Source organism: Hyperoodon ampullatus (genome assembly GCF_949752795.1).
Source record: "Hyperoodon ampullatus genome assembly, chromosome: 11".
In the NCBI taxonomy this organism is placed as follows: Eukaryota; Metazoa; Chordata; class Mammalia; order Artiodactyla; family Ziphiidae; genus Hyperoodon; species Hyperoodon ampullatus.
In genome coordinates, this window is record NC_136924.1 from 34,264,162 (window position 1) to 34,290,935 (window position 26,774).

Genomic DNA, 26,774 nt, shown 5'->3' on the forward strand with positions numbered 1-26,774 from the left:
TCAGAGAGCCAATACGTTCACCAATTCAGCCATCAGGCGAGCACCTACTGTGTGTCAGTGCTGTGCTAGGCACTGGGGCCCCAACAGTGAGCTAAGTGGGTCAACCCCCGTCCTCTTGGGCTTAAATATTTGTTGAATGAATGAATGAATGTCTGTAGCTGGCATTCTAAGAATCTCAGTGCATGGGGCTTCCCTGGTGGCGCAGTGGTTGGGAGTCCGCCTGCCGATGCAGGGGACGCGGGTTCGTGCCCAGGTCCGGGAGGATCCCACGTGCCACGGAGCGGCTGGGCCCGTGGGCCATGGCCGCTGGGCCTGCGTGTCCGGAGCCTGTGCTCTGCAACGGGAGGGGCCACAGCCCGCGTACCGCAAAAAAAAAAAAAAAAAAAGAATCTCAGTGCAATTCCACGCTTCCTCCACTCCCTTCCCCTGTACAATGGGCAGAGTTCATCCTAGTTTACTTGCTGTTGTGAGGATCAAGCTATCAATCATCAGAGTTTTCCAAGCTGGGACATTTACCAGAATCCCCTGCAGGCACTCATTAGAAATACAGATTCCTGGGCCCCTCCTAGAGCTGCTGCATCAGAACCTTCTTGGAAGAGGCTGGGATCTGAGTGTTTAACTAGGCCTCCAGGTCATTAGGGTCTTTGGAAAGAGCTTCCAACAGGAGCCCTGCCCCAGTGTCCCTGGATGCACCTCTCTCCACATCCCACCCGCCAGCCCCAGCCGCCAGCCCCTCACCCCTCACCCGTGGGGACCTTTCTCAGAGCTGACCTGACCCAGTCATTCCTACATGGAAACCCTTCCCCTCGTCCTCAGGGCAGAGGCCCTGCCCTTGGGATCGGTCCCAGGACCCCAGCCCAGCCTCCTTGCCCACCTCCCTTCTCCAGCCTTCAAGCCATATTGAATTTCATGCAGCTTCACCAAAGCACCAGCCCACTCTCACTTCCAGACCTTTGCCCGCACTATTCCCCAGGCCTGGGACACGCGTTTCTCCCTTGCTTGGGCCACACCACTCCCTGTGTTTGGCTCACTCAGGACCTACATGGACCTTCCACTCACAGAGAGCAGGCCCCTGCTGTGTTCTCCCACATCCTGCCTTTCTGGTGCACAAAGGGTTTCTGCTTTGCCCCTGAGCCTTGAGAGTGAAGCCGAGCAGGACCCTGTAGGGCCCTCCTGGGCACAGAAGCCTTTCCGGGTTCCCCATTTCTTATTTGCAAGTTAAAGGCTTCAGCCTCCTCAGACCTTCCCTGAGTTCCTAAGGGCAGATTCAAACGCTGCTACTCAGGGAGAGGAAGGAATGCGGAAACAAAGGAGGAACAATCAAGAAACAATAGTGCAGGGAATTCCCTGGTGGTCCAGGGGTTAGGACTCTGCACCCTTGCACGGGTTCAATCCCTGGTCCGGGAAATAAGATCCCACAAGCCACGTGGTGGGGCCAAAACAAAAGAAAAGAGCAATAGTGCAGTGATTAAAGCAGGGTCCTGGTTCCTCCTCAAGGAATATACATAACAATATCTTCCAGTTCTTCTTCAGGAACTAAGGTGCCCACGCAGGTGGAGGATGGTAACTTCAGGCCAAGCACAAGACTCCTGGAGCACCGCCCTGCTACCTCACCACCAACCAATCAGAAGGAAGCCACACACCCTGCAGCCCTCACCCTAAATTTTGCCTATAAAAACTTCTCCCTGAAAATCATCAATGAATTTGGGGGTTTTGAACATGAGCCACCCATTCTCCTTGCTTGGCCCTGCAATAAGACTTTCTCTGCTCCAAACTCCGATATTTCGGTTTGTTTGGCCTCACTGTGCCTCGGGCACATGAACTTGTGTTCGGTTACAAGAGGGGACACTGCAGTGGGGTCATAATCCCCAGGCCTGGCAGATGGGAGAGGCTCAGCAATACTCCATGCCCTCCCTTTTCCTTCTGTCTTCAAACAGAAGCCCTGAGGAAGTTAGGGCCACATAGTGGGGTCTGGAGGCCAAAGCAAGACTGAGGGAGAGGTGGAGGGGGCTAGTCTCTGCTGCCCCCACGGGGTCCCTCCAGAAGTCCTGCATGTGCATTCAGCATGTCCCTGGTCACCCATCCTACCTGCTCAGTCGTCCAGCTGCATCGGCTCTTGCTCTGGGACAGGTAATTCCAAGCTTAGTTCTGCAGACAAAGAAATACACACGGTCATCTCAAATGACAGAGAGGGCTGAACAGGACGGCCTGTGACCGTCGGCCCAGCCCCTGACCAGAGTTCCCTCCGTGCTGCTTCCATTGCTCTCAGGCACCCAGGAGCCCCCGCCCCATCCACCCACCACTCCTGGAAATGGGCCTGCTTCCTGGACCCTTGCAGGCTGTGCTGTCTGTGGAAAGCCCTGGTCACCCCCATCACCTGTGCCTCAAAGTCCCTTCTCAAACAGACTGGGGGCCTGAGACTGCTCTTCTTCCTTTGCAATCTTTTTTTTCTATAATATTTTCTTCCCCATCTGTACCACCCAACACTCCCCTAGGAGCCCCCAGCAGACCCCTTGCTGGGAGGGGCATTGCCCCAAGCCCCCCATCCTGGTGACTGTTTGCCTATCTGCAAATAGGATTTTGCCCATTCTTTTACGAGCTGGTCATTCAAGGAAAGGAACCAGCTTGGCCAATGTGGAGGAGAGCCAAGAGCAGGAATGGACTCTGGGATGATCTCAGCCTTTCCTCCAAAGAACAGGCCTTTGGGTCAAATTAGAGTGTCAGCTCTGGCATCTTCAAAAGCCTCTGCAGCTTTCAAGTTTGGATTCCTTTATCCTAGGTGATCTTTTTCTTATTCATATTCTCTTATTTTATTGCATGTGTTTTTTTAAAGGCTTCTGTGAATTTTGTAATTCAACTAGGATAAAACAACTTATTGTATAATTGGATAAGGAAAGCATAGAAGCAGCAAGTCAGAACTGGAAGGGATCTTTGAGATTAGCTAATCCAGTCCCTTCGTTTTATTTATTTATTTATTTATTTATATAAATTTATTTATCTATTTTATTTTTGGCTGCGTTGGGTCTTTGTTGCTGCGCAAGGGTTTTCTCTAGTTGCAGCAAGCAGGGGCTACTCTTCGTTGCAGTGCATGGGTTTCTCATTGCAGTGGCTTCTCTTGTTGCAGAGCAAGGTCTCCAGGCACACGGGCTTCAGTAGTTGTGGTGCGGGGTCTCAGTAGTTGTGGTGCACAGGCTTAGTTGCTCCACAGCATGTGGGATCTTCCTGGACCAGGGCTTGAACCCATGTCCCCTGCATTGGCAGGCGGATTCTTAACCACTGTGCCACCAGGGAAGCCCCAGCCCCTTCATTTTACAGGTAAAGAAACTGAGGTCCCAGGAAGAAGGAGTGACTTGTCTGAAGCCACCCAGCAAGTTGGTCTTCTGGTAAACTCAGAGCAGGTTAAGAATCAGATGAACTTTGAAAAATCACCAGGCAAAACACCCTATTAATTCTGACTTGTTTGGTCATTGTGCAGCTTCTGATATGACTTTTCATATCCTTATCCTCCTGGTATTCATACACTATGTTCCCCGCCTAACACTTGAGTGTGGACTGGACCGAATGACTTGCTTCTGATCAAAAGAATATGACAAAAGTGAGAGGATGTCACATCCAGGATTAGGTTAGTGACTTCTGTCTTGTTCACACTCTTCCTCTGGCTCTCCTTGCCTTGATCGCTCTGATGGAAGCAGTACCATGTTTTGAGCTGCCCTACAAAGAGACTCATGTGGAAAGAACTGAGGGTGGCCTTTGGCCAAAGCTAGTAAGGAACAGAGACCCTTATTTCAATAGTCCTCAAAGAACTGAATGAGGGACTTCCCTGGTAGCACAGTGGTTAAGAATCTGCCTGCCAATGCAGGGGACACAGATTCGAGCCCTGGTCCGGGAAGATCCCACATCCCGTGGAGCAGCTAAGCCTGTGCGCCACAGTGCCTGAGCCTGCACTCTACAGCCCGCGAGCCACAAGTACTGAAGCCCACGCACCTAGAGCCCATACTCCGCAACAAGAGAAGCCACCGCAATGAGAAGCCCGCACACTGAAACAGAGTAACCCCTGCTCGCTGCAACTAGAGAAAGCCTGCACACAGCAACGAAGATCCAATGCAGCCAATAAATAAATAAATAAATATTAAAAATAAAAAAAAGAACTGAATGAATCCTACCACCTGAATGGTTCCTCCCCCAGTTGAACCTTGATATGAGAATACAGCCCACCTGACACATTAATTGTAGCCTATGGTAGACCCTGAGCCAGAGGACCTAGTCAAGCCACACCCAGGATCCTGATCCATAGAAACTGTGAGATAATAAATTTGTATTTTTTTTAAGCATTTAAGCCACTATTTTAAGCCACTAAGCTTTGTGGTGATTTTTTAAATGCAGCAATAGATAATATGTATTTTGGTGCCAAGAGTGGGATGCTGCTGTAACAAACAACTAAAAATGTGGGAGTGGCTTTGGAACCAAGCAGTCAGTGGAGCCTGGAAGGATTTTGAGCAACATGATAGAAAAAGCCTAAATTGCCTTAAACAGACTATTAGTAGAAGTCTGGTCTTAGAGGATGCTGCCAGTGAAGGCACAAAAGGAAGTGAGGAAGATGTTCTTAGATCCTGGAGGAGGACTGGTCCCTGTTATGTAGTGGTAGAAACATAGTGTCCCTGTCATCAGCAGTTATGTGGAAAGCAGAATAAGTGACTAATGAACTGGGTGATCCAGTGAAGATTTCCAAGCAAAGTATTGAAGGTGCCTCCTGGTTTCTTCTTGATGCTTGTAGTGAAATGTGAGAAGAGAGAGAGAAATTTGAAGGAAGGACTGTTAAATAAAAATGAGGCAGGACTTAGTCTTTTTGGAAATTCTCATCCTCTCCAGATGTCAAAAGATGCTAAAATTAAGAAATAGCTTCAGAGGACTGTTGGTAAAATGTAGCCAAGGCTGTGACTGTTTGTTATATCCTTAGAAAGATGAAAGATCAGAGTATTAATCAGCCCCACAAAAGGCCCTTTAAAGAGATAAGGACACGCCTCACAAATCCTCTTAATGGAACAATAGGGTCTCTCAGAAGTTTAAGGATGCTATCCGTCAACAGAAGCCCCAGTGGAAAAGAATGTGACTTTTGTCTAATGGAGAGAATCCCTATAAGTTTCACAGCTTTTGAGAAAAGTATATTGGTGAAAATACTGCCAGCATGGAGTGAAAGCGACGGAGAGAGTACAAAAGGAAAAGAGATCAGTGAACTCCCAAATTCTACTGGCAGAAAACAGTCTGAGAAAACTACTCAGCTGCAAACATGTGCTCCCTTAAAAAAAAAAAGAAAGAAAGAAAGAAAAAAAAGATATCGTATCAAGTAAAAGCAAGAGTCCATACATATGGCAGAGCAGAGAGCCATGGACAATTATCTCCAAACCTTGAAACCAAATCAAGGAAAGTCCAACATTTGCCTGACTGGATTTCAGAATTGCTATGAACCAGTGAATACTTCATGTCTGACTTTTCCTCATTTTTGAACAGGAATATCTATAGCTCTTATCCTATATCTGCCACACCATTGTACGTTGGGTGTGTTCAGGCAGATAGCTTAGTTTCACAGATCTACTGATAGAGAAGAGTGACATGCAAGGAGCCTCATCCACACCTGGACCTGATTTATAGGGCCAGATTCTAAAATTGAAGCTGATGCTGTAATCGGATGAGACTTTTGGAGCTCTTGGGAGGGGATGAATGTATTTTGCATGTGGAAGGGATATTTATCATCGGAGGCTAGAGGGTGGACTGAGGTGGGCAGTAACATGGCTCCCACTGACCCTTATTCCTCAATATTTACATACTTGTGTAATTCCATCACTTTGAGTATGGGCTGAACCTACTGACTTGCTTCTAACCGTAGAATATGGTGAAAATGATGGGATGCCACGTCCAAGATGAGGTTATAAGATTGTGACTTCTGTCTTGTTCACACTCTCTCTGGCTCTTCTCGGCTCTTCTTGCACTGATGGAAGCAGTTTCTTTGTTGTGAGCTGCCTTCTGGAGAGGCCCACATGGCAAGGAACTGAGGGCCTCTTGCCACCAACTCAAGAGGAACTGAGGCCCTCAGTTCAACAATCTGAGGAATTAATCCTGGCCATGGAAAGGGCCCTTCTCTAGTTGAGCTTTGAGATGAGACCGAAGCTCTGGCCAATATTTTGATCACAGGCTGTGAGAGACCCTGAGACAGATGGCCCATTGAAACTAGATCTGTATTCCTGACTCACAGAAACTATGAGGTAATGAATGTTTTCTTAAGTCACTAAGTTTGGGGTGATTTGTTATAAAGCAGGAGATGACAAATACAGCTCATGTATTAAGTATTCTCACATCTAGTAGATAGATTAGTCTCTCTACACAAGGACCCAGTGAGGTGTTTGGAGAAAGTATTAACTCACCCTCTTTCACAGTTGGAGAAAATGAGGCTCAGAAAAGAAATAGGACCTCACCCAGGTGGTGCTGAAACCAAGCCCCACTTCTATCTCCTTCAAATTCTCTTTCTGCTCCTGTCCCCATTCCCCATCTCCAGCCACCCACCTGATGTGTCCACAGGAGCTGCCCATCTGCCCCAATAGCACCCTCAGTCCAGAGTGGCCTGGACTGGCTTAAACAGAAGTGTAGACTCACTGTCCATTTCTGACCTGGAGAGAAAATCCCAAGAGACATCGGGCAAGGAGGGAGGGAAAGTAGATCCTATTACGGTCTGAACATTCCACTCACAAGCAACTCTGAATAGAGAGAAGGAAGATGAAGCCCCATGTCCTGGCAGACCCCTGGCCCACCTCAAGGTCCCTGCCTCACCTCTCCACTCTCTCTCATAATATCAGAAAACCGTGATCCACCCTGGTGTGTGCTGAAGCCCAGGAGTGCAGATCTGTGCAGCACAACTGCTGCTGGAGACCAGTGGGTGGTTGCTGGGGGGCAGCCCCCCACGTCCATTGGAGTTGTCATGGCAATCACTGTACACAGGGCTCTGTTACCTCAGTGGAATGATAGGCCCACCCTGGGGAACAGAGGCCAGGGAGAGCCAGTACTAAGAGGGCAGCAGGTGCCTTCAGGTGTTGTTTACTCTCTCATCCACTAAAAATCTCCCCTGAGTATTCACCACAGGCCAGGTTCCGTGCCAGGCAGAGAGGGCTCAGATGCCATCAAGTGTGAAGGATGTTCTTGGGATTACAAAGCATTGAGTAGAGGGAGTGATTAGTCATTTCTGTGAAATGCCCAGCACATTGCCTGGCACGGAGTGAGGTGTCACCTGTAATTCTAAGCCAACCCCATAAGTGATTCATCAGCAAGTCCTGCAAAATACACCAGACTCAGACCCCTTTAGCCACCTCCACATCCCCCCTGGCCCCTGGTAGAAGCCAGCACCACCCCTTGCCTGGGTTAACAGATTTGCCTCCTCCCTGGTCTCCTTCTTTTGCTCTTGTACCCTGCATTGATTATCTACTTCTCCATAACAGCATTACCACAGGCTCAGCAGCCTAACATAATTTATCACAGTTTCTGTGAGTCTGGGCATGGCTTAACTGGATTCTCTGCTTTGGAGCCTCAGAAGGCTGCAGTCAAGGTGTTGGCTGGGGCTGTGCTCTCCTCTGAGGCTCGACTGGGGAAGGGTCTGCTTCCAAGACCATGAGGCTGTTGGCAGGACACAGTTACTCATGGTTTGTTGGACTGAGGGCCTCAGCCAGAGGCCATCCTCGGTTCCTTGTTATGTGGGCCTCCAACACGTCACTCACTTCATCCAAGCCAGCAAAGGAAAATGCCCAGCACAAGATGGGTATTATAATCTCATGTACTGTAATCACAGAAGTGTCAACTATTATAGACTAAATGTTTGTGTCCCCCCTAAATTCATATGTTGCAGCCCTAACTCCCAATGTGATGGTATTTGGAGGTAGGGTCTTTGGGAAGTAATTAGGTTTGGATGAGGTCATGAGGGGTCCCCACGATAGAATTGCTGTCCTTAGAAGAAGAGAAAGAGGGACCAGAGCACTGCTCTCCCCCTCTTCCCCTCTCTCTCTCCAACATGTGAGGACACAATCAATGAGAAGCCAGGAAGAGAGTTCTCACCAGGAACCAAATCCACTGGCACCTTGATTTTGGACTTCTAGCCTCCAGAACCGTGAGAAATAAACCTCTGTTGTTTAAGCCAGACAGTCCTATTATAGCAGCTCAAGATAAGACAGCATCCCACACCATTGCTATATTTTGTCGGTTAAAAGCAAGTTGCAGTTTCCACCCACACTCAAGGGAGGGGATTGCACAGGGGGTGGACATCAGGAGGCAGAGATTATGGGGACAACCCTAGAGTCTATCCACCAAGTCTCTTTCCCACCTCAGCAGCCAAGTGATCTTTTTAGAACTTATTTGGATCATGTCACCCCTCTCATCAAAACCTTCCAGTAGCTTCCCATCTCAACCAGAGTAAAACCTGTAGTCCTTCTGTTGATTTGCAAGGCCCTACCATAGATGTCCACCCCCTTCTCTGACCTCATCTCCTCCCCCTTTCCTGATCACTCCCTTGGCCCCAGCCATGCTGGTCTCCTCTGTTTCTTGAACACACCAAGCCCAGTCCTGCCTCAGGGTCTTTGCACTGGCCATTCCCTTTGCTTCAACTTTCTTTCCCTAGATATCTATGTGACTTACTTTTCTAACCTCCTTTGGGACTCTGCTCACCTTCCCAGACCACCCTTTAAAAACAAAAAAATCGTAACCCACCCCACACTTCCCATTCCCCTTATTACTCTTTTTTCCCACAGCACTTGTGTCACCATCTTATACCATATATATATACATTTGTTCTTTCCCCCAGGTAGGATGTGAAGCACACACGAGGAGGGAGACTGTGTTCACTGCCATGTCACCAGCACCTGGACCAGTGCCCACCTCACAGTAGGTGCTCAGTAAACATGTTGATGGAATGAGCCCTGGGACTGGAGAAGGAGGAGAGGGAGGAGGGAGAGTCTTCATCCCCTGAGATTGGCTCTTTGGCCCCTAAAGGCTCCAATAAGGGACCTAAAGCTGGTAGGAGAAGGATGGCATGGAAGCAAGAGGGGTCCAGACTGCCCTGGCCCTCTTCCACTGCAGACCCCATGGGCCCTCAGCCCCCTGCCACTAACCCAACACCCTCAGCAGTAACAGAGCACCCGATTGCCCCAATGCTGGGTTAGGGGCTGGGGTCCATCGCTGACAACCTTGGTCCCTGGCCCTACTCTTGTCCAAACTGAACCCAGGAAGACTGGACAGCTGGGATCAGAGAATACCCATGAGGTGGGGCCTGGAATCATCTTGAAGCCCCAAAGGAGGGTTTAGACAGCCTGTTTCCAGGAAACTCCAAATCCAGTCACATAGGTCCCAGTCTACCAAGTTACTTTCTTCTCCTGTAGCTTCCTGATTCCCACTGCCAGAGCTCAAAGACCTTCTCCCAGGGGCTGAAGCTGCTTCTCCAGCCCCTCCCCCCATCGCTCCCCAAAGGGTCTTATCCTGATCCAGGAAGGGCACCCAAGGTGGAGACCACCTTCCTTTGGCCTACTTCTTCTTTTTTTTTGTTTAATTGGCATACAGTTGATTTACAATGTTGTGTCTTTTTCTTAAATGGAATTTTCATTTTATTTTGGGGTATAGTTGATTTACAAGGTGTTAGTTTCAGGTGTACAGCAAAGTGGTTCAGTTATACATATACATATATCCATTCTTTTTCAGATCCTTTTCCCATATAGGTTATTACAGAATGTTGAGTAGAGTTCCCTGCGCTACACAGTAGGTCCTTGTTGATTATCTATTTTATACATAGTAGTGTGTATATGTTAATCTCAAACTCCTAAATTATCCCCCCGCCACCTTCCCCCTTTGGTAACCATAAATTTGCTTTCGAAGACTGTGAGTCTGTTTCTGTTTTGTAAATAAGTTCATTTGTATCGTATTTTAGATTCCATATATAAGTGATATATGATATTTGTCTTCGTCTGACTTACTTCACTTACTATGATGAACTCCAGGTCATCCATGTTGCTGCAAATGGCATTATTTCATGCTTTTTTATGGCTGAGTAATATTCCATTGTATATATGTACCACAACTTCTTTATCCATTCTTCCATTGATGGACATTTAGGCTGCTTCTGTGTCTTGGCTATTGTAAATAGTGCTGCAGTGAACACTGAGTTGACCTGCTTCTGAGCATCACCTCTTCTGAAAGGCCCCAGGGCCTGTGGGACACCTCTTTGAACACTCATTTCAGGTGAAGACCAGCTGTCTCCCCTCCCACCCCCTCCTCCCAGAGGGCTGGATCCACAGCAGGAAGGGTTGGCGCACCGGCTAACCTAGGTTTCACTCTCTGTCTGGCTTCCTGGTACCCCTTCCAGGAAAGGTCCCAGCGTGCTCCATCTGACAGGCGGCAAGAGGCGGCTTCCTTTGCCAAAACTAAGTAATAAAGCAGTGTCCCCAGCGTGTGGGTGGGTGTGGAGGTTCCCTTCCTCGGTGGATTCTAAGGAATCTGAAGGAGAAGGAAACATGGGGTAAGGATGGAACCAAGGGAGAAACGGGCTCACACAGCTACTCGGAAAAGGCCAGTTTTATTCCAGTGTTGTTGGGAAAAGGAGCGCTCTACACATTAACTCTAAAAACTTGTTCATCTCCTTAGCCAATGAGGCATGGACCAGCTGCGGGCCACTCTGGGGTCACTCCACTGGCAGGAGTTGTGGGCGAGGGTAGGAGAGGCCACTGCTCACGCCTTCCCGCCCTTCCCCTGGGACACCCGGGTCTCCGGGGGGGCCCGGTGGAACCACTCGAACCAGGAGCCGTCATAGATGGCCACATCGGGCTTGCCGCAGAGGTAGGCGGCCAGGGCGATGTGGCAGGCAGTGACACCCTTTCGGCACGTGGCGATGATGGGCTTTGCGAGGTCCACCTTCTTGGCCTCGAACATGGCACGGAGCTCCTCCGGGCTCTTCTCGAAGCCATCCTCCATCAGGAAGTCCATGAAGGGCATGTTGACTGAGCCTTGGATGTGGCCCGAGTCCAGTCCTGGGCAGGGGTAGAGGACCAAGGGAAGGACAGGGTTAGGAGCGACACAGTGAGTGGGGGTAAGTGGGGCCTGGAGGTCACAATCAACCGTGGCTATAAGGAGAGGGAGCTTTGCAAATAAAAATAACATCTTTGCCCTTCTCAGAGCTCAATTTATTCCAGCCCTACCTACATCCAGTGCTCATGACACCACCCCCCCACGCCAAAATCTGCCTTGAAGCAGGAATGTCCTACCTGCTTGAGAGGACAGGGAGGAGTCTTGGCTCTACCATCTACTAACCTTTACCTTGGGCAAATTGCTTCACTTCTCTGAACCTCAGTTTTCTCATCTGTAAAATGGGCTCAGTGGTACGTACCTATCTCATAGGGTTGTGGAGAACAGCAAATGGGACGATGACTGCAAATGCTATGGGCTATTGCTGAGAACACGGTGGTGAAGGGGAGACACAGCCCAGGCTCTCGGGGAGGTTACAGTCTAGCAAGGAAGATAGAGGTTAAACACATAACCACATAATTCACTAAATATAATGTCACTCCATTTTACAGATGAGTACACTGAGGCTTGGCAAAGTGAAAAGGCTAGCCTGAGGCCACACAGAGAGGTAAAGGCAGACCCAGGATTACACCGAGTCCCGTGGTTTTCCTGTCAAGCACACAGTGTGGAAAGAGCCTGTGACTTGGTTTTAGACGGAAGTTCAAAACCCAGCTCTGCCACTTACTGGCAAGGTGACCTCAAGCAAGTCACATAGCCTCTCTGAGCCTCAGTGTCCCCGTGGGTAAAGTAGGAATGAATGTTTGCGTGTGTAAGGGCTGTTGTATAGGGTAAAGCACCGACTTACTACAGCTGGCCAAGCCACCCTCAGATGCTCCTGCTTCTCTACCATTTCCCCACCTACAATGGGGGACAGGTGAGAATGGGGGCGGTGTGGTCCCTTCAGGACCTTCCTAGCAGCCCTGAGAGGCTTTGACGGAAGCAGAATGGGGGCTAGGCTAGCTCCAGGGTCCATTCCAGAACCTCCTCTGCACCCAGTAAGGCCCCCTGCCAAATCTGGCTTCAGAATAGCCAGCATGTGGGGCAAATGGGGCTGGGCTATGGCCAGAGCTGGTGCCACGTGCCAAGGCCTAGGTGCCACGTGCCAAGGTGCCTTGTCCTCAAGTGCCCTACACCCTGGCAGACTGGGCACTGGGAGTGGGACCCGAGGAAGGTCGGGGTGTCTCTTTGGGCTCCCCTTCCTCCAAAATTCCCCACTTAACCCAGACTGTGGGGCAGGGCAGGACCAGACTGGGCAGCAGTGGGAGGGAAAGGACCTGACCGGGGGTAATCAGGGCACCAGCGTGCAGCCAGGCATGCCCTGCACGTCTGAGCCTCAGTTCCCCACCTTTGAAATGGGGAGATAACTCCACCTTCCTCACAGGCTTGTTGGGAAGTCAACCTCTGCAGATAAAAACCCCTAATGACCGTGGGCACCCAGGAGGTGAGCAATCATGCCAGCAAAGTCCCATTCTCCTCACCCCGAGGCCAAAGAGGATTCAAAATTTGCTGGCACGAATCAAGAGCTCCTTTGATTGACTAGATGTCCTGCCTTATAAAATTTTTTTTAAAAGGATTTCCCTTTTTTTTTTTTTTTAACTTTTCCCTTTTTTTGCCTGCGTTGGGTCTTCGTTGCTGCACGCGGGCTTTCTCTAGTTGCGGCAAGTGGGGCTACTCTTCGTTGCGGTGCGTGGGCTTCTCATTGCAGTGGCTTCCCTTTGTTGCGGAGTATGGGCTCTAGGCCTGCGGGCTTCAGCAGTTGTGGCACGCAGGCTCAGTAATTGTGGCTCGCGAGCTCTAGAGCACAGGCTCAGTAGTTGTGGCACACAGGCTTAGTTGCTCCACAGCATGTGGGATCTTCCTGGACCAGGGCTCAAACCCATGTCCCCTGAATTGGCAGGCAGATTCTTAACCACTGCGCCACCAGGGAAGTCCCCTGACTTATAAAATTATAGTGATTTCTTCCTGTTGTGATTTCACTTTTTGCCTGGAATCTTTGATCTAAGATCAGATGTGTACTGACCCTACCGATGAAGGGCAACTGGTCTGTTGGCTTCAAAGGTGTTCTCTTCCAAGAAATCCAACTTTAAAATATTTCAAGGAGTTCCCTGGTGGCCTAGTGATTAGGATTCCATGCTTTCACTGCTGGGGCCCAGGTCAGTCCTTGGTCGGGGAACTGAAATCCCGCCAAAAATAAAAAAAGTTTCAGTACCCAGGCCGTGGGCTGGATTTAAGTGCATTGAAGAGCACAAGTGTTTGTTGCGTCCTGAACGCTGTTTTGTTTCTTTCCACCCATCCCTGATGAAACAGCTTTATTATTTTCTTCTAATTAATAAAAGGCACCTCTCTGAGTAAAGAAGTTGGGGGCAGGGCGTTCTGCCGACTCCAGCCCCCACACTGGGCCAGCATCGGGAGGTGGGAGCCTTCCCTTTCTGCCTGGGAAGGCTCAGGGCCTGTCTGAGGAATTTAAATGAGCAGGAACTGGCCGCCTTCATGGGGGGAGGGCTGAGATGAACTTGGCCAGAGAACCTCGGAGAACAGGCAACAGCCAACGAGGGGAAAGGTGGTTGGCTCCCAGGGGCAAGGGATCCTGCTGCTGCTCCAAGTCCAGCTTCAGCTGCAGGCTTGTGGCTCTCTCTGGCCCCAGCAGGCGTGCCACCAAGCTCAAAACCTCTGGCACCAGACAATGGGCTATCTCAAGAACTTTATCTTCCTCAATCCTCACAGAGCTGGGGAGAGAGATGAGCCTCCTGGCACGAATGGGGGGTCCAGGCCCAGAGAGGTGAGGTAACTTGCCCCATGACACACAGCACAGGTGTGATGTGCAGTCAGGTGTGCCCAACCCCAAAGCCTATGTACTTTGACTACCCTGAGCCTTCCTGGAAAGAGTGGTTGAAGCAGGGGAATGGCTGAGATGACCTCTCCTGATGCCTGCTCAGAGGTCTGGGACTTGACTTGATGTTCCAGCTTTGGCCAAGCAGATGCTAGTCGAGTTGGTGAGTTAGCGTCCCTCAGGTCACTGATAGGTATGGGTTCTCAAGGCCAGGAAAACCTGTGTAGCTCTTTCTTGCTTTCGTCCTAAAGACACTAAGGAACCCAGTGCAGGCAGCCACAGTGGGCAGCCCCCAACCCTGGCGGCTGGGAGGCTGCTCAGCACTCCCCCTGACCCCCACCCCAGTCCCCAGCCCTGGAAGGAGACACAGGCAGGAGCCATACAACCCCATGATGCAATATGAAGCAACACCTCAAAGCTATGACCTTTCCCCGACCCCCCACAAGCCCATCCCCCTGTTTGCTTACAAAGCAGTGGCCTTGGGAAATAACACCACTTTGATCCTGCGACTGGGGTCAAGTCTTGGCCTCTGTGTCTGGATAGAGAAGTTTCTGCTCCCTTTCCCCACCTGCAAAGTGGGACCACTTTGAACCCCCGCCTGCCTCTCCTGTCGGGCTGCTGTAGGTACCCGGGAGAGAATGTATATAAAGTGTCCTGCAAATAATAGTACGCATTAGGGGGTCAATATCCTCCCTCTTCACCCTCATGGACCCCCCACATGGGGTGGGCGGTGGGGAGGAAAAGAGAATAAGGTTTATAAAGACACTGAGCTGGCTCAACTCCCACCTCTGTTCTCTCCCTTTCCCCAAGGCTCCTACAAGGTAAGTGGTGTTCCTTTCATTAGGAGGAGGGTTCAGAGGTGAAGGGAACTGCCCGAGGCCACACCAGGATGTAAGTAAACTCGTGTCTGTCTGACTCTCACCTTTTGTCCCTTACAAACAGGACTGAAGGCACTGGGGGCACAAAACTGAGGCCAGAGGGGAAGTTACTAGCCTGAAAGGGGCAGGAAGTGGCTGTCGGCTTTCTAAGGCCCTGTTTCCAGCTCCTCTTGGGGGTCTTTCCTTCCAGGGACACCCATCTGGACAGTTGAGCCCACGGGGTGTCTCTGTGATCCCACCACAAGCGGGGGGCTGTGAACTCAGCAGAGCCTCACGTGCCCTAATATTCCCCAAATGTCTTGTCCGGGAGGCTTTCCAGGCGGCCCGGCCTTTGCACAGTTCCTCACCCTTCTCAAAAGACCTTTCCAGCCACTGCTGCATTTAATAAATACACAGCCAGGTGGGTAGGCCTGGCATTACTCTTTTCATTTTATAAGGGAACCCAAAGAGGCCAAGCAATTAACTGATTGAGGTCCCAGCACAAAGGAGGGGCAGGGCTTAAACTGGGGTCCATGCTCCCTGGTCTCCAGATGGGAACTGGAAGAGGGGGGAAGCGGGCCACGGAGAGGGGGAGGGACTTTAGAATTCGGGGCTTCCAGGAGGTCTTACCTGCAGCCGCAGGCTTTTCCCCTCTCTGAGCCTCAGTTTCCTCACCTCTAAAATGGGAGTAAGGAGATGGGATCTGGCATCTCTAAACTCTCCCTTTACTTATTCTGTCTGCTTCAGAGCAAGCTGGGGAGCAGCTAGAGAAACAATTCCACCTCTCCTCCCTCCAGCGGCAGCTTAAGTCCCAAGGAGAGAAGGTGCCTTGAACCAAGGCCAGGAGGAGGCTGCAGGAGCTCCGTGCCAGGAGTCTCTGGAAGGTGCTAAACAAACTTGAATCTTCAACTCCAGAACTTCAGAGAGCAAGCTGGGCAGGAAGAACACGGGGCTCGGAGAAAGCCACGATGGGGAGGGCAGAGCCCTGCGCTTTCCACTAACTACCCAAGTGGCCTTGACCTACTCCTTCGTCTGTGCACCACAGCCTCTCTTCTGACTGATGAGGTGACCTTTCAGGCCCTCCAGCTCTAAGAGTGTTGGAAGCAGCTTTCACAGCGCTCTCTCCTCAGAGGCACAGAAAGGAAGGGATTTTTCAACAAGTTAGTCCAAACGTTGCACAGCAGTTGGATTCCACAGAGGCGCCCTGACTGAGGACAGAGCCGCGGCCCCCTCCAGCCATCCTGTGGGCTCAACCAGCCTGGGCCCCGAGAGGCCCTGAGAGCAGTGAGGTCCTGGCCACCAGAGGTGTCCAGGCAGGGGCTGGAGGGCGCCCAGAAGGGGTGATGGCGAGGCCTCTGTGGTCCTCTCTGTTAGGAGTTTCTAGCTAGAACGCAGCATTTCCTCTCCTGAGACTCCCCCCACCTCCAGCAGTGTAGAACCCTCCCCGCCGACACACACCCTTTGTCCAAACGAGAGAACTCATGAGCCATCTCCCTAAAGATGCCTAGCGGAGGGGCTCCCTGCTGGCCCTCGGAGGTGGGGAGTGGGCAGAATGCTGGTGCATCCCGGTTTAGAGCAGTGGTTTGAAACTAGGCAGCACTGGGTTCAAATCCTAACTCTGCCACTTAACTGAGCAAGTAACTTAAGGAAGGTCAGGGGGTCAGGGAGAGCTGGAGGGAGGGATGGGGTGCTGGGGAGGAGCACTGTTCATGTCTCTAAGAATTTCTGAAGAACTAGAGAGGTCCTGAGGAAGCTTCTATTCAGCGACGCATGTGTGGCTCACGGACACTTTGGGGCATGTGGTGGAGCTAGCGCCTGGGCATGGACGTGGGTGGATATGTCATCAGTCACCTCTGCTGATGCCACTCCACACAGATGCTAGGTCGCGCCTTAGCATGTGGCTATGGGAACACATGTGTACGTCCTCATGCATCAGAGCTTGAAAAGCCTTTAGGTTGGGCTCTACCCTTTCATTTTACAGATGGAAAGACTGAGGCCCGCATGGGGGTACTGAGGGCAAAACCTGGAGAGGGTCTCAGACATCCTACTCCCCATCTCTCCATTGGGCATTGCTTCCCAGGGACCATCCCCACCACGGGGACACCTACCTACTGCATCTGGCTCCGGCTGTGTGCCCAGGTACCGCCCTTGGGCCCGTGAATCCACCAGCTGGAACCTCTTTGATTCGAGGTTCTCCAGCACCTGCTCGTAGGTCTTGAGCAGGGAGCGGTCCAGTGTGGCTTTGAAGACAGCTGGCTCTGGGCGTGAGGGCTCAGATGTCACCGGGTGGCCCTCCTTCAGCCAGTTCCGGAAGCCACCATTGAGCACGGATACGGTGCGGTGGCCAAACACACGGAACATCCACCAGACCCGCGGCGCATAGAAGCTGCCCAAGTTGTCGCCATCGTACACCACCACATGAGTGTCGTTGCTGATGCCCAGGCTGCCCACGTAGTCGGCGAAGCCCGCCTTGCTGGGCAGCATCATCTCGTAGGGCGACGCTCTGTCCCGGCACTCCTCTATGTCAAAGAAGGAGGCGCCGGGCACATGGCGCTCCAGGTATTCCTTGCGGGCCTCGCGGGTGCCCGGCGAGTACCAGGAGGCATCCAGCACTCGAAGGCCAGGGCCCAGCTTGCCAGCCCGGACGGACTCGGCCAGCCACTTGGTGGAGACCAGCGCCCGGTACAGCACCTGCTGAACCATGGTTTCAGCTCTCCGTATCACCTGGCGCGGGTGGGAACCAGGAAAGAGACTGGCATGAGGACTGTGGGTGCAGTGGGGTGGGGCCTGGGAGGAGGAGCTTTTTGCCCACTGCACTCCCCCACGGGTGTCGTGTTTACAGCAATCAGGCAGTGGGGTTAGGTTTGCAGATTTCCCTAAGGAAAGCCTGCTTCCGCCGCTCCCTGCGCCCCCCTCCCGCGCAGAAGGGGGTGGGGCAAGCGGGCTCCAGATGGAGGAGCTGGCGGGCAGGGAGTCTGGCCCCAGGAGCTACAATACTCGCCCTCAGGATCCTGCCAGAAAGTGAGGCGAAAAGATGTCCAAGATGGGGGAAGAAGGCATCTTGGGCTTAGAGCCCCCTTTCCTGGTAGGGTAGGGGAGTGGGCGCATGGGGAAGGGTTCGCACACGTCCTCGCCCCCGCCTCTCGTCTAGCAAACCTTCCTGCGGCCTCTCAGCAACCTGGGCTCGCCCGCCTCCTGAATGCCTGAGTCCGGCCCGGTCCAGTGCCCTCTGCCCTAGTTGGGTCCAGGGTTCCCGGGGCACCCCGCCCCGCTCTCGCCACCGGGACCCTCCCCTGGGTGGCAGGTGGTCCGGTCGGCAGCCCAATCCCGAGCGGCCCGGGCGCCTGCGTCCGCCCCACGCCGCCGCACTCACTCGCCCTCGCCGCCGCCCCGGCGCTCGCCCCTGCCGGCTGGAGAAGTTGGCAGGTTCAAACCCTGAGCCCGCAACTCCCCGGCCGGCCCACACCATCGCGCCGCCGCCCGGGGGTGGACCGCACGCCGCCCGCCCTGCCCCGCGCCCCCGACGCCGCGCCGCGCCCGCCCCCGGCCACCCCCCGGGCTCGTGGCGTCTCTCGGACCCCCGAGGATGCGCCGGGGGCGCCGGGCGGCGCGGGGGCGGCGCGGAGCGGGGCTGGGCGGCGCGGGCACCCCCCCCCCGCAAGGCCTGGCCAGTGGAAGGCGCCGGCAGCTGAGGTCCCGAGCGGCCTCGGGGTGGGCTGTGCCGGAGTCTCCTCCCTTTGGCCTGCCGCAGGTTGGTGGCGGGAGCGGGGGACAGCTGAGAGCGCGGGGAGGGGGCGCTCTGCGCGGGGCCATGGCCGAACCCGGAAGCCGGGAGCCCGAGACTGGGGTAACTGCTGCGGCGCTGCGCTTGCCTTTCTTTAGGGGGAGGTCGATCGTCGGGGTGCGCGGCGCCGGGCTCCCCCGCGGGGCCTGAGCGGAGCAGGGGGCCGCAGTCTCGGAGGGAAGGCACACCCCTGGCTTCACCCTAAGGATGGCTGTCCACGGCAGCTGAGGGCGGCCCGCAGGGTAGGGTCGGGGTGAGTGACAGGGGGAGGGGGACCTGGGGGGGGCGGGATCACCTGGTGCCCGCGGAGAGGGTAGGAGGGAGGAGGACTAATAAAGCCTGACGGAGAAGCCAGGGAGGCCAGCTGACCCAGAGGCTCCAGGAGGACAAACTGGCAAAGAACTTGCTAGAGTGAAATGGAACTAACATTTGTCCAGGCCTGCTTGGCGAGGCACTTTACTGGGTACTCCCACGGGTGTCACTTACTTCCCACAACAACCCTGCGGAGTAGGCCAGAAACTTTAAAGACCGGAGAGAGAGGCCCAGCGAGTTGCCTAGCGGCCTGCGGTGGCAGTGAGGCCAGGCTGTTTGTTAAGCCCGATGGGAAACCCACCTGGCAGGGGCTGCTTTTGTTTACCTTGCTCATCCCTGAAGCCACATACTTTTAAAAAACTGCCTTTGTCCTTAATTTAACCTATTTCATTGTAAATGTATATAATTTAATTTTTAACGGTGGCTGTGTTTAACAACCAGTTGGCCTAATTCCTGAAAATCTAACAACTGGTTCTTGCGAGCTGGCTGGGACACCACGGCCCCTTCTCAGCTTTTACATATGCTGTTATACGTGCCTGGAATGCTCTTCTCATCCCCCTTTAAAAAATTGTTTTTATTCTGAAACAATTATATTCTCACCGAAAGTTGCAAAAATTCATACTTTGATAAGCATTTACCCAGGGAATCCTCTGAGGTTTGTGCTTTGCAGTCAAGGGAGAGAGGGTACCAGGAAGGACAAGACTGGGGAAGGCCTTGCAGAATGCCCAGTCTGACTGGAGCCCTCTTATTCCAGGGCCCACCCCAGATGGCAGCCTGGGACTCACCCTTCCCCTAGCACAGTTGTGTACACTCTGGAGACGGGCCTGGGGCTGTCCTGCTTGTCTTGGGGTCCTCGACTCCCAGAGCAGGGCCTGGGGACCTGGTCCACACCCTGCAATGACACACACAGCCTGCTCTTCCGGAACCTCCTCTACCTCCCACGGTCCCTTCTGAGAACTGCCAATCCAGCACAGGGGGCTGTGTGTGTGTGTGTGTGTGTGTGTGTGTGTGTGTGTGTGTGTGCGTGTGTGTGTGTGGCAGGATGACCTCAGACCTCTGAAGTCCCACTCAATCCTGAAATTCTAAGATTCTAGACTTGCTGCTGACGGTTCAAAGGCCACCTATGAAGTAAATTTGAAGAAATAATGGGATTTTTTTTTTTTTTTTTGCGGAACGCGGGCCTCTCACTCTTGTGGCCTCTCCCATTGCGGAGCACAGGCTCCGGACGCGCAGGCTCAGCGGCCATGGCTCACGGGCCTAGCCACTCCGCAGCATGTGGGATCCTCCCGGACCGGGGCACGAACCCGTGTCCCCTGCATTGGCAGGCGGACTCTCAACCACTGCGCCACCAGGGAAGCCCGAAGCTGTTTTTAATGATGATTAAAACCAGCCATATGCAGGGCATTATGGTGGCGCCTCAACGTTCATTATTTAACCTTCACTGTAAGAGGTGAAGGTTGGAAGCTCCACCATAAGAAATGGAAATGGTGCAAGGACCCTCACATGCCCGCTTTCATACTCCTAGTTAAGCAGGGGAGTGGATTTGCACTGATTTGGAGGGGCTCTGGCTCCAAAATCAGGGTTCTTTCCACTCTAAATGGATCCTTGGGGAAAACACCAAGGAGCCTCAAGAATGGGGAGGGGGCAGGGGCCGCTGTGGTTCACAATGGGGTCTTCAAGTAGGGGCCCGCTGTATCCCCCCAAATTATCTAGCTGCGGCGGAATCCACAGGCACTGCACTGGGATCGCCCCTTAGCCAAAGCCTCTTTGGCAGCCTCACCCTGAAGGTCAAACTGTGTTTTCCAGTTTGAGCGCATCAAATCAGTTTGGACTTCCCCTCCTCCCACCTTCCCCCGCCTTTCCACCCCAGGCTGAGCTAGCAGGCCCCCCCACCCCCCCTCCCTCCGTGCTCCCACTGAATTCCAGAAATTCTGCAATTATGTTGTCTCTCGAGCAGGCCTGTGGCTGCCTTAACTCCCAGGGCCGGACAAAGTCAAGAGTTTCTTAGCGTCCAGCATAGGGCCTGGCCACGTGGAAAACATGGTTCCTAAAAGCCAGGCTGCAGCGAGACTGCAGGAGGGCGCTGGGCACCAGGTAATCCACCGTGGACTCCTTAGGCCCTGGTCGTCATTGACCCGGGGCTGGGGAAGAAGTCTAGCCTGAGAAGTTGCAACCTGGCTGCAAATCCTGAGGCTGCCCCTGACCAGCTCTGTGACCGAGGGCAAGGCATTCATATCTCTAGCCACCAGTGGTCTTATTCAGAAACAGGCAACCCCACATAGTCACTACTGAAGGCTGTGGCCCTCATTAGTATATGGCCCGCAAGGGCACTCCACAACACGCTCCGTTCCCTACCCACCCCCTTCCCCTTGGCGCCAGGGCTGCCTGGTATGAATGCAAGGTTGTGCCCTGCACGGGGTGGGGGGAGCTGACCTGCAGCTCACACTCCACTCACCCAGCCCCATGCCCTGGTGAGGCTCTGCCTCTGCCTGGCTGAAGTGGCACCTTTCTCTACCCTGCCCAAAGGCACCTAATGGACAGGGTGGATGGTGGGGGTGGGGGGTGGTGCTTGCCTAGGCGCTCTGCACGTTTGGAGCATCTTTGGAGCATCTCTGCCCTGGAAGGCCGTGAGTTGACTTGTCATGGTGCGCTGGTGAACTGCTGTACTCTGAGCTACTGGCCCGCAAGGGAAAGGAGGTGGGGAGGGAGTGAGGCCCTAAGTCACTATTTCCAGAAAGGAAACTCCAGGGGCAAAATCTGACCTTGCTGGACTGCCTAGTTTGAGGCCTGGCACCACCACTACTTCTTAGCTATTGACCTTGGTCAAGTTAGTGCACTTCTGTGAACTTCAGTGTCGCCTCTGTGAAACAGTGAGGAGAAAAGCAACCTTCTTGAGGCTACTCATGCAGCAAATAATTGAGAGCCTACCCTGTGTCCTGCAGTGGTGTAAGGTGTGAGAATTAAAGGGCACATGGGAGGACTCAGTAAATTCCAACTGCTATTCCTTTGAGGCTGCTTATATAAATGATTGATGAATGAGTGAATTCCACCAGGGACCTTGGTTGATTGCAAGCAAAGCTGAGCTACATCTTAGGGAGGGACTTTGTCCCTACTTGCCTTAAAGTACCAGCAGGGCCTTCCCCTGCTTGGGCCCTCTCCCTATCCACCCCGCAGCAAGCACCAGTAAGGGCCCCCGCCTGGCCCCCTCCAAGGGGTCACGGTCATTCGGTCACTGCTCTGTGTATATATATATCCAAGGCTTGGCAGGAAAACAGAGGGGAGGTCCCGGTGACCCACGTCTGCTTCTGGGTTCACCACCGCTGGTTTTCCACGTTCCCTGGACTCTGACCTCCCTGGGCTCCACCGCCCCTTCCGGCCCTGGCCCCAGCCCCGCCCCAGTCCCAGTGGCACAGGCGTTTCCCACCCCTGGCCAGCCTCTTCCTCGATTCCCTTCTGACATCCTCCTTGTCGCCCAGGCCTGCAGCCCCAGTGTCGCCGCCGCCATGGCCTCGCAGCAGCTCTTCCGCGCACTCGTGTCGGCGCAGTGGGTGGCCGAAGCGCTCCGGGCCCCGCGGGCCGGGCAGCCCCTGCAGCTGCTCGACGCCTCCTGGTACCTGCCCAAGCTGGGCCGCGATGCGCACCGCGAGTTCGAGGAGCGCCACATCCCGGGCTCCGCCTTCTTTGACATCGACCAGTGCAGCGACCGCACGTCGCCCTACGACCACATGCTGCCCAGGGCTGCGCAGTTCGCTGAGTACGCAGGCCGCCTGGGCGTGAGCGCCTCTACCCACGTCGTGGTCTACGACGCCAGCGATCAGGGCCTCTATGCGGCGCCCCGCGTCTGGTGGATGTTCCGCGCCTTCGGCCACCGCACCGTGTCGCTTCTCGACGGCGGCCTCCGCAACTGGTTGCGCCAGGGCCTCCCGCTGAGTGCGGGCAAGAGCCGTCCGGAGCCCAAAGAGTTCCACGCGGTGCTGGACCCCGGCTACGTCAAGACATATGAGGACATCAAGGAGAACCTCGAATCCCGGCGCTTCCAGGTGGTGGATGCCCGCGCCGCTGGCCGCTTCCGGGGCACCGAGCCCGAGCCCCGAGAAGGTAACCCCGATGTGCGAGGGGCCCGGGAGGTCCCTGGGGTGCGGGGTCAGGCGCACCCTGAGCACTGCCCTCGCCTTGCCCTTGCCTTTAAAGGCCACCGCGTGGGGTGGGGGCCGAGAATTGGTTTCTAGTCGCCTCACTGGCGTTATTCTAAAGTAGGGGCAATAATACCTGTCCCACCTCCACCCCAAACTAGTTGGGAACCCAGGGGGCCCAGTATAAGTGTGAGAACCCAAACAGCCCCACCCCAGTACTATGGATGTAGGGGTCACTGCCAAATAGGAGGGGTGGGCAGGCCCAGTTGGGGAAGAGCCCCAAAGAGAGGGGGCTTGATCAGGTCTAGGACCATCTCTGAGGAGGATGAAGCCGGGGAAGAGGAGTCTGGGGTGGAGAGTGAAAGGCCCTCAGAGGGACCAAAGTCTTGCAGAGGGCAGGATAGAGGGGCGCTAAGTAGAGAGAGAGGTAGCTGCCCCAGGTTGCCGCGGAAACTGAATAGAGTGTGGCTGTCCACCTGGGTTGGGGCAGGGCCTTCTGCCCATGGGCTGGGTTCCCCAGGCAAGGAGCAGAGGTGGGGAGAGGTCCCCACAACACAGGTGGGTCAGTGGCCACTTTGGTGTGAGCTTTTTACTGATGGGTACCACAAGATGGGTACTGTTATCATACCGAAGGGGAAATGGAACCTTAGAATGGCTACCTTGCCCGAGATCTCACGAAGCAGCCAGGCATTGAACTCCAGTACCTCTAACTGCAGTGAACAGCCAGTAATCCCCCAGCCATTTGTCTCGTGTCTGCTTCGAGGAGGGTGCAAGGATCTTGCCATTTCCTCTGGGAAGCTCTCCCTGAAGGGCAACCCCCATTCCCCCGCATCAGGGTTGGATGGAGCTTCTGTTTTGTTTCTAGAGTAGCTTGGGTTCACCCTGTCCTAGCACCGTTTGGGGTGACCTGAGGGCAAGGATCATGCACGCTCCCAGCGCATCCTGAAGACTAACCCAGTAGCTGGACGGAGTCCATACCCCAGAGAGGTCTGGTGAATTCACAAGGCCCCTGCTACACGGAACCCTGCAGAGCTGTTGACATAAGGTCAAACTGCAGGAAGCTGCTGATGGCCAACCATTTTTTATTTTTTAACATCTTTATTGGAGTATAATTGCTTTACAATGATGTGTTAGTTTCTGCTTTATAACAAAGTGAATCAGCTATACATATACATATATCCCCATATCTCTTCCCCCGTGCATCTCCCTCCCTCCCACCCTCCCTATCCCACCCCTCTAGGTGGTCACAAAGCACCGAGCTGATCTCCCTGTGCTATGCTAGCCAACAATTTTTGAACCTACATCGGTGGCAGTTTAAGATGGTTCAGCCTAATAGGGATGCCGCCTTGAACCTGTGGGGCACTTCAGCTCAGCCCCCTGGGTGGGGGTGGGGCTGGGGGGGCGTGGAGCAACATAGGACAGCGAGCCAGAGCCAGACCTGGCTTCAGAGCCCTGCCCCAGGTTGCACCGGCTGTGTGACATCTGGCAGGTCACTTGATCTCTGAACTGCAGCTTCTGCACGTCAAAGTCAGGGCGGAACACAGAGCTTAAAGGATGCGGTGAGGGTCAAATGAGAGCAAGTGTGTAAAGCACTTAGCCCTGTGTTTGCACACACAGGATGCACTCAAGAAACGGGAAGTGATAAAATTAACATGTGCTTCCCTCGCTGTGGCTCTTTACAGGGGTGCTTAATGCTTACCTCAAGCGTGCTTGCTCATTCGTAAAATGGGAGGTAACAGTAAACACCCAGCAGGCCTGTTGTCAAGGTGGCTGAGCTGATTTGTGTACAGGCTCCATCAAAATCAGTGGAGAATATCACCGTCCCCATCGTCCCCACTCCACAGCCTCAGACCTGGCCAAGTGCGCCTCTAATTTGCCACATCGGTCCGGCAGGGAGCGGAAGCGTGCCTTGCTTGGTGGGGTTCGAGGTATGGGGACAGCCCTCCTCTGGCAGTAGCCACCCTGGGTTCAGAGCTGAGGCCTGGGTTCACATTCCAGGCAGCAGTTTGCTAGATGCGTGACTTTGGACAGTTGCGAACTTCAGCATCTCTACCTGTAGAACAGGGATTCCTGTAAACAGTGCCCGGGTTTCCTGGCTGTGAGGACTGCGTGAGACGATGCATATAGGGGGTTTAGCACCGGGGCTGCATGGAAGCCTCTCGGTACTGCAGGGGCCATTCTTACCGCCCTTGTATTTGTTCCCTGCATCTTGCTGTCCCGCTGCAGGCATCGAACCCGGCCACATCCCTGGTACTATCAACATCCCCTTCACGGAATTCATGACCAAGGAGGGCTTGGAGAAGAGCCCCGAGGAGATCCGCCTCCTCTTCCAGGACAAGAAGGTGGACCTGTCCCAGCCCCTGGTGGCCACGTGCGGCTCCGGCGTCACAGCCTGTCATGTGGCACTGGGGGCCTACCTCTGTGGCAAGCCCGACGTGCCCCTCTATGACGGCTCCTGGGTGGAGTGGTACATGCGCGCCCAGCCCGAGGATGTCATCTCCGAGGGCCGGGGGAAGACCCACTGAGGCTTGGCAGGACACAGGAAGCTCGGGTGACACCCAGCCACCAGCAGTGCCCAGCCTGGTGGTTCTGACTCTGCTTTGACCAGTATAGGGTTTCTTCCTCCAACCCAGGTGGCGCATAGGGTGACATCCCAGAGGCCAGCAATTCTGCTGCCTCGCGGGCTCTCAGTGGAGGCAGCAGAGAAGGTGGTGGTGGGAACAGGGGGAGGGGAGCTGCCCACGTGGTGCTGAGCTGGAGCCCCACCTCCCCTCTCTTGAGGAAATAAAACAGTCAAGTGCTAAATCCTTCTAACTGAGGCTGCCTCAGCTTTCCTCGGCTCTTTGGCCAGTGGTTCCAACATGCCCAGCGAGGGAGCTTTGTGGAGCCGGAGGGTCTTGAGGACGCTGTCCCTGCCTTCTGAGCGGTGCTGGGGCCCCAGAGCCCTTCCAGTCCTGTGACTGAATGTCTCCCAGCGAACTGTCTTCTACTTCTACTTCTATGACTGGGCTCTCCCTTCTGGCTTCTGGGCTATTTAAAGTGCATCTGCTGTGCTCTGTCTGGAATCACACCCAAACACCCCCTGCAGGTAAGCCGTACATCTCATTTCAAGACAGAGATGGTTCCAGAACTTAATGGGAAGCTATCCCACGCTGTGGAGTACTGTGTCAGCCCAGCCAGGATGTTCTGGAGAAGGGCAGAATTTAGCCAAATCGGAGGAGAATCTAGCTCTTGACTCTGAGAGTCACACTTGGAGGCTAAGTTCTGGGAGCTCCCCGGGGTCGGGCAGTCTGGGGGTTTGATCCTTTATGCTCAAGGGGAACCCTTCCCCCAAGGCTTCCCCAGTAGGGGCTCTGTTCTCCTCCCTCTGCGTTTGTCTTTGTGTAGAGGTAGACATGGGTGTCTGAGAAGGCCCCAGGCTCCCCCTGTCAGAACCTGGGTTCTGGGTTACCCCTCCCCATCTTCCAGCTCCCGGGGCACCTCTTGGTAGCAAAGGGCCAGGTGTCAGCCAGTACTGGGGGGAACCCTAGAAGGAAAAAAAACCAGAGGGGGAAGTGACTTACCCAAGGTCACGTGATGGGTTCACAACAGAGCTGGAACCAGACCCCGATTTCTCAGAATTTACTCTTTCTCACCTACAGTCCCCAACACATTTCCTCTGAGGCTGAGTTGTGTCTCCAAAGACCACAGGATCTGTGGGGGACCAACAGGACAGAATCCTGGTTTTCTGAATAAGAGGTCTAAAGTAGGCCCCACCTCTCTGAGCCTCAGCTTTC

The 26,774-nt window shown here is 53.9% G+C and overlaps 2 protein-coding genes across 4 annotated transcripts; one reads left to right on the forward strand and one right to left on the reverse strand.

The window, feature by feature from the left end:
- Positions 1–10,578: 10,578 nt before the first annotated feature.
- Positions 10,579–17,487, reverse strand: TST (thiosulfate sulfurtransferase). The gene is made up of 2 exons (XM_079714126.1): positions 16,878–17,487; positions 10,579–11,048 (listed from the first exon to the last, which is right to left on the reverse strand). The coding sequence occupies exons 1-2, from the start codon at positions 17,470–17,472 to the stop codon at positions 10,750–10,752; spliced, it is 894 nt and encodes a 297-aa protein (XP_079570252.1). The 5' UTR covers positions 17,473–17,487; the 3' UTR covers positions 10,579–10,749.
- Positions 17,488–17,817: 330 nt separating this feature from the next.
- MPST (mercaptopyruvate sulfurtransferase) lies at positions 17,818–25,812 on the forward strand. 3 transcript variants are annotated; one of them, XM_079714127.1, is made up of 3 exons: positions 17,818–17,854; positions 22,342–22,963; positions 25,225–25,812. In XM_079714127.1, the coding sequence occupies exons 2-3, from the start codon at positions 22,369–22,371 to the stop codon at positions 25,521–25,523; spliced, it is 894 nt and encodes a 297-aa protein (XP_079570253.1). In that variant the 5' UTR covers positions 17,818–17,854; positions 22,342–22,368; the 3' UTR covers positions 25,524–25,812. The 3 variants fall into 3 exon arrangements, with proteins under 3 accessions (XP_079570253.1, XP_079570255.1, XP_079570254.1); XM_079714129.1 differs by lacking the exon at positions 17,818–17,854 and adding an exon at positions 18,427–18,520; XM_079714128.1 differs by lacking the exon at positions 17,818–17,854 and adding an exon at positions 18,517–18,616.
- The last annotated feature ends 962 nt before the right edge of the window (positions 25,813–26,774 follow it).

Excerpts from the sequence above, each read along its gene's own strand:
- MPST (XM_079714128.1), top strand. The coding sequence starts at position 18,581 with ATGGCCGAACCCGGAAGCCGGGAGCCCGAGACTGGG. Across the intron at positions 18,617-22,341 it reads GCCGGGAGCCCGAGACTGGG|GCCTGCAGCCCCAGTGTCGC; the intron begins GTAACTGCTGCG and ends CTTGTCGCCCAG. Across the intron at positions 22,964-25,224 it reads CGAGCCCGAGCCCCGAGAAG|GCATCGAACCCGGCCACATC; the intron begins GTAACCCCGATG and ends GTCCCGCTGCAG.
- TST (XM_079714126.1), bottom strand. The coding sequence starts at position 17,472 with ATGGTTCAGCAGGTGCTGTACCGGGCGCTGGTCTCCACCAAGTGGCTG. Across the intron at positions 11,049-16,877 it reads GCCGGAGCCAGATGCAGTAG|GACTGGACTCGGGCCACATC; the intron begins GTAGGTGTCCCC and ends ACCCCTGCCCAG.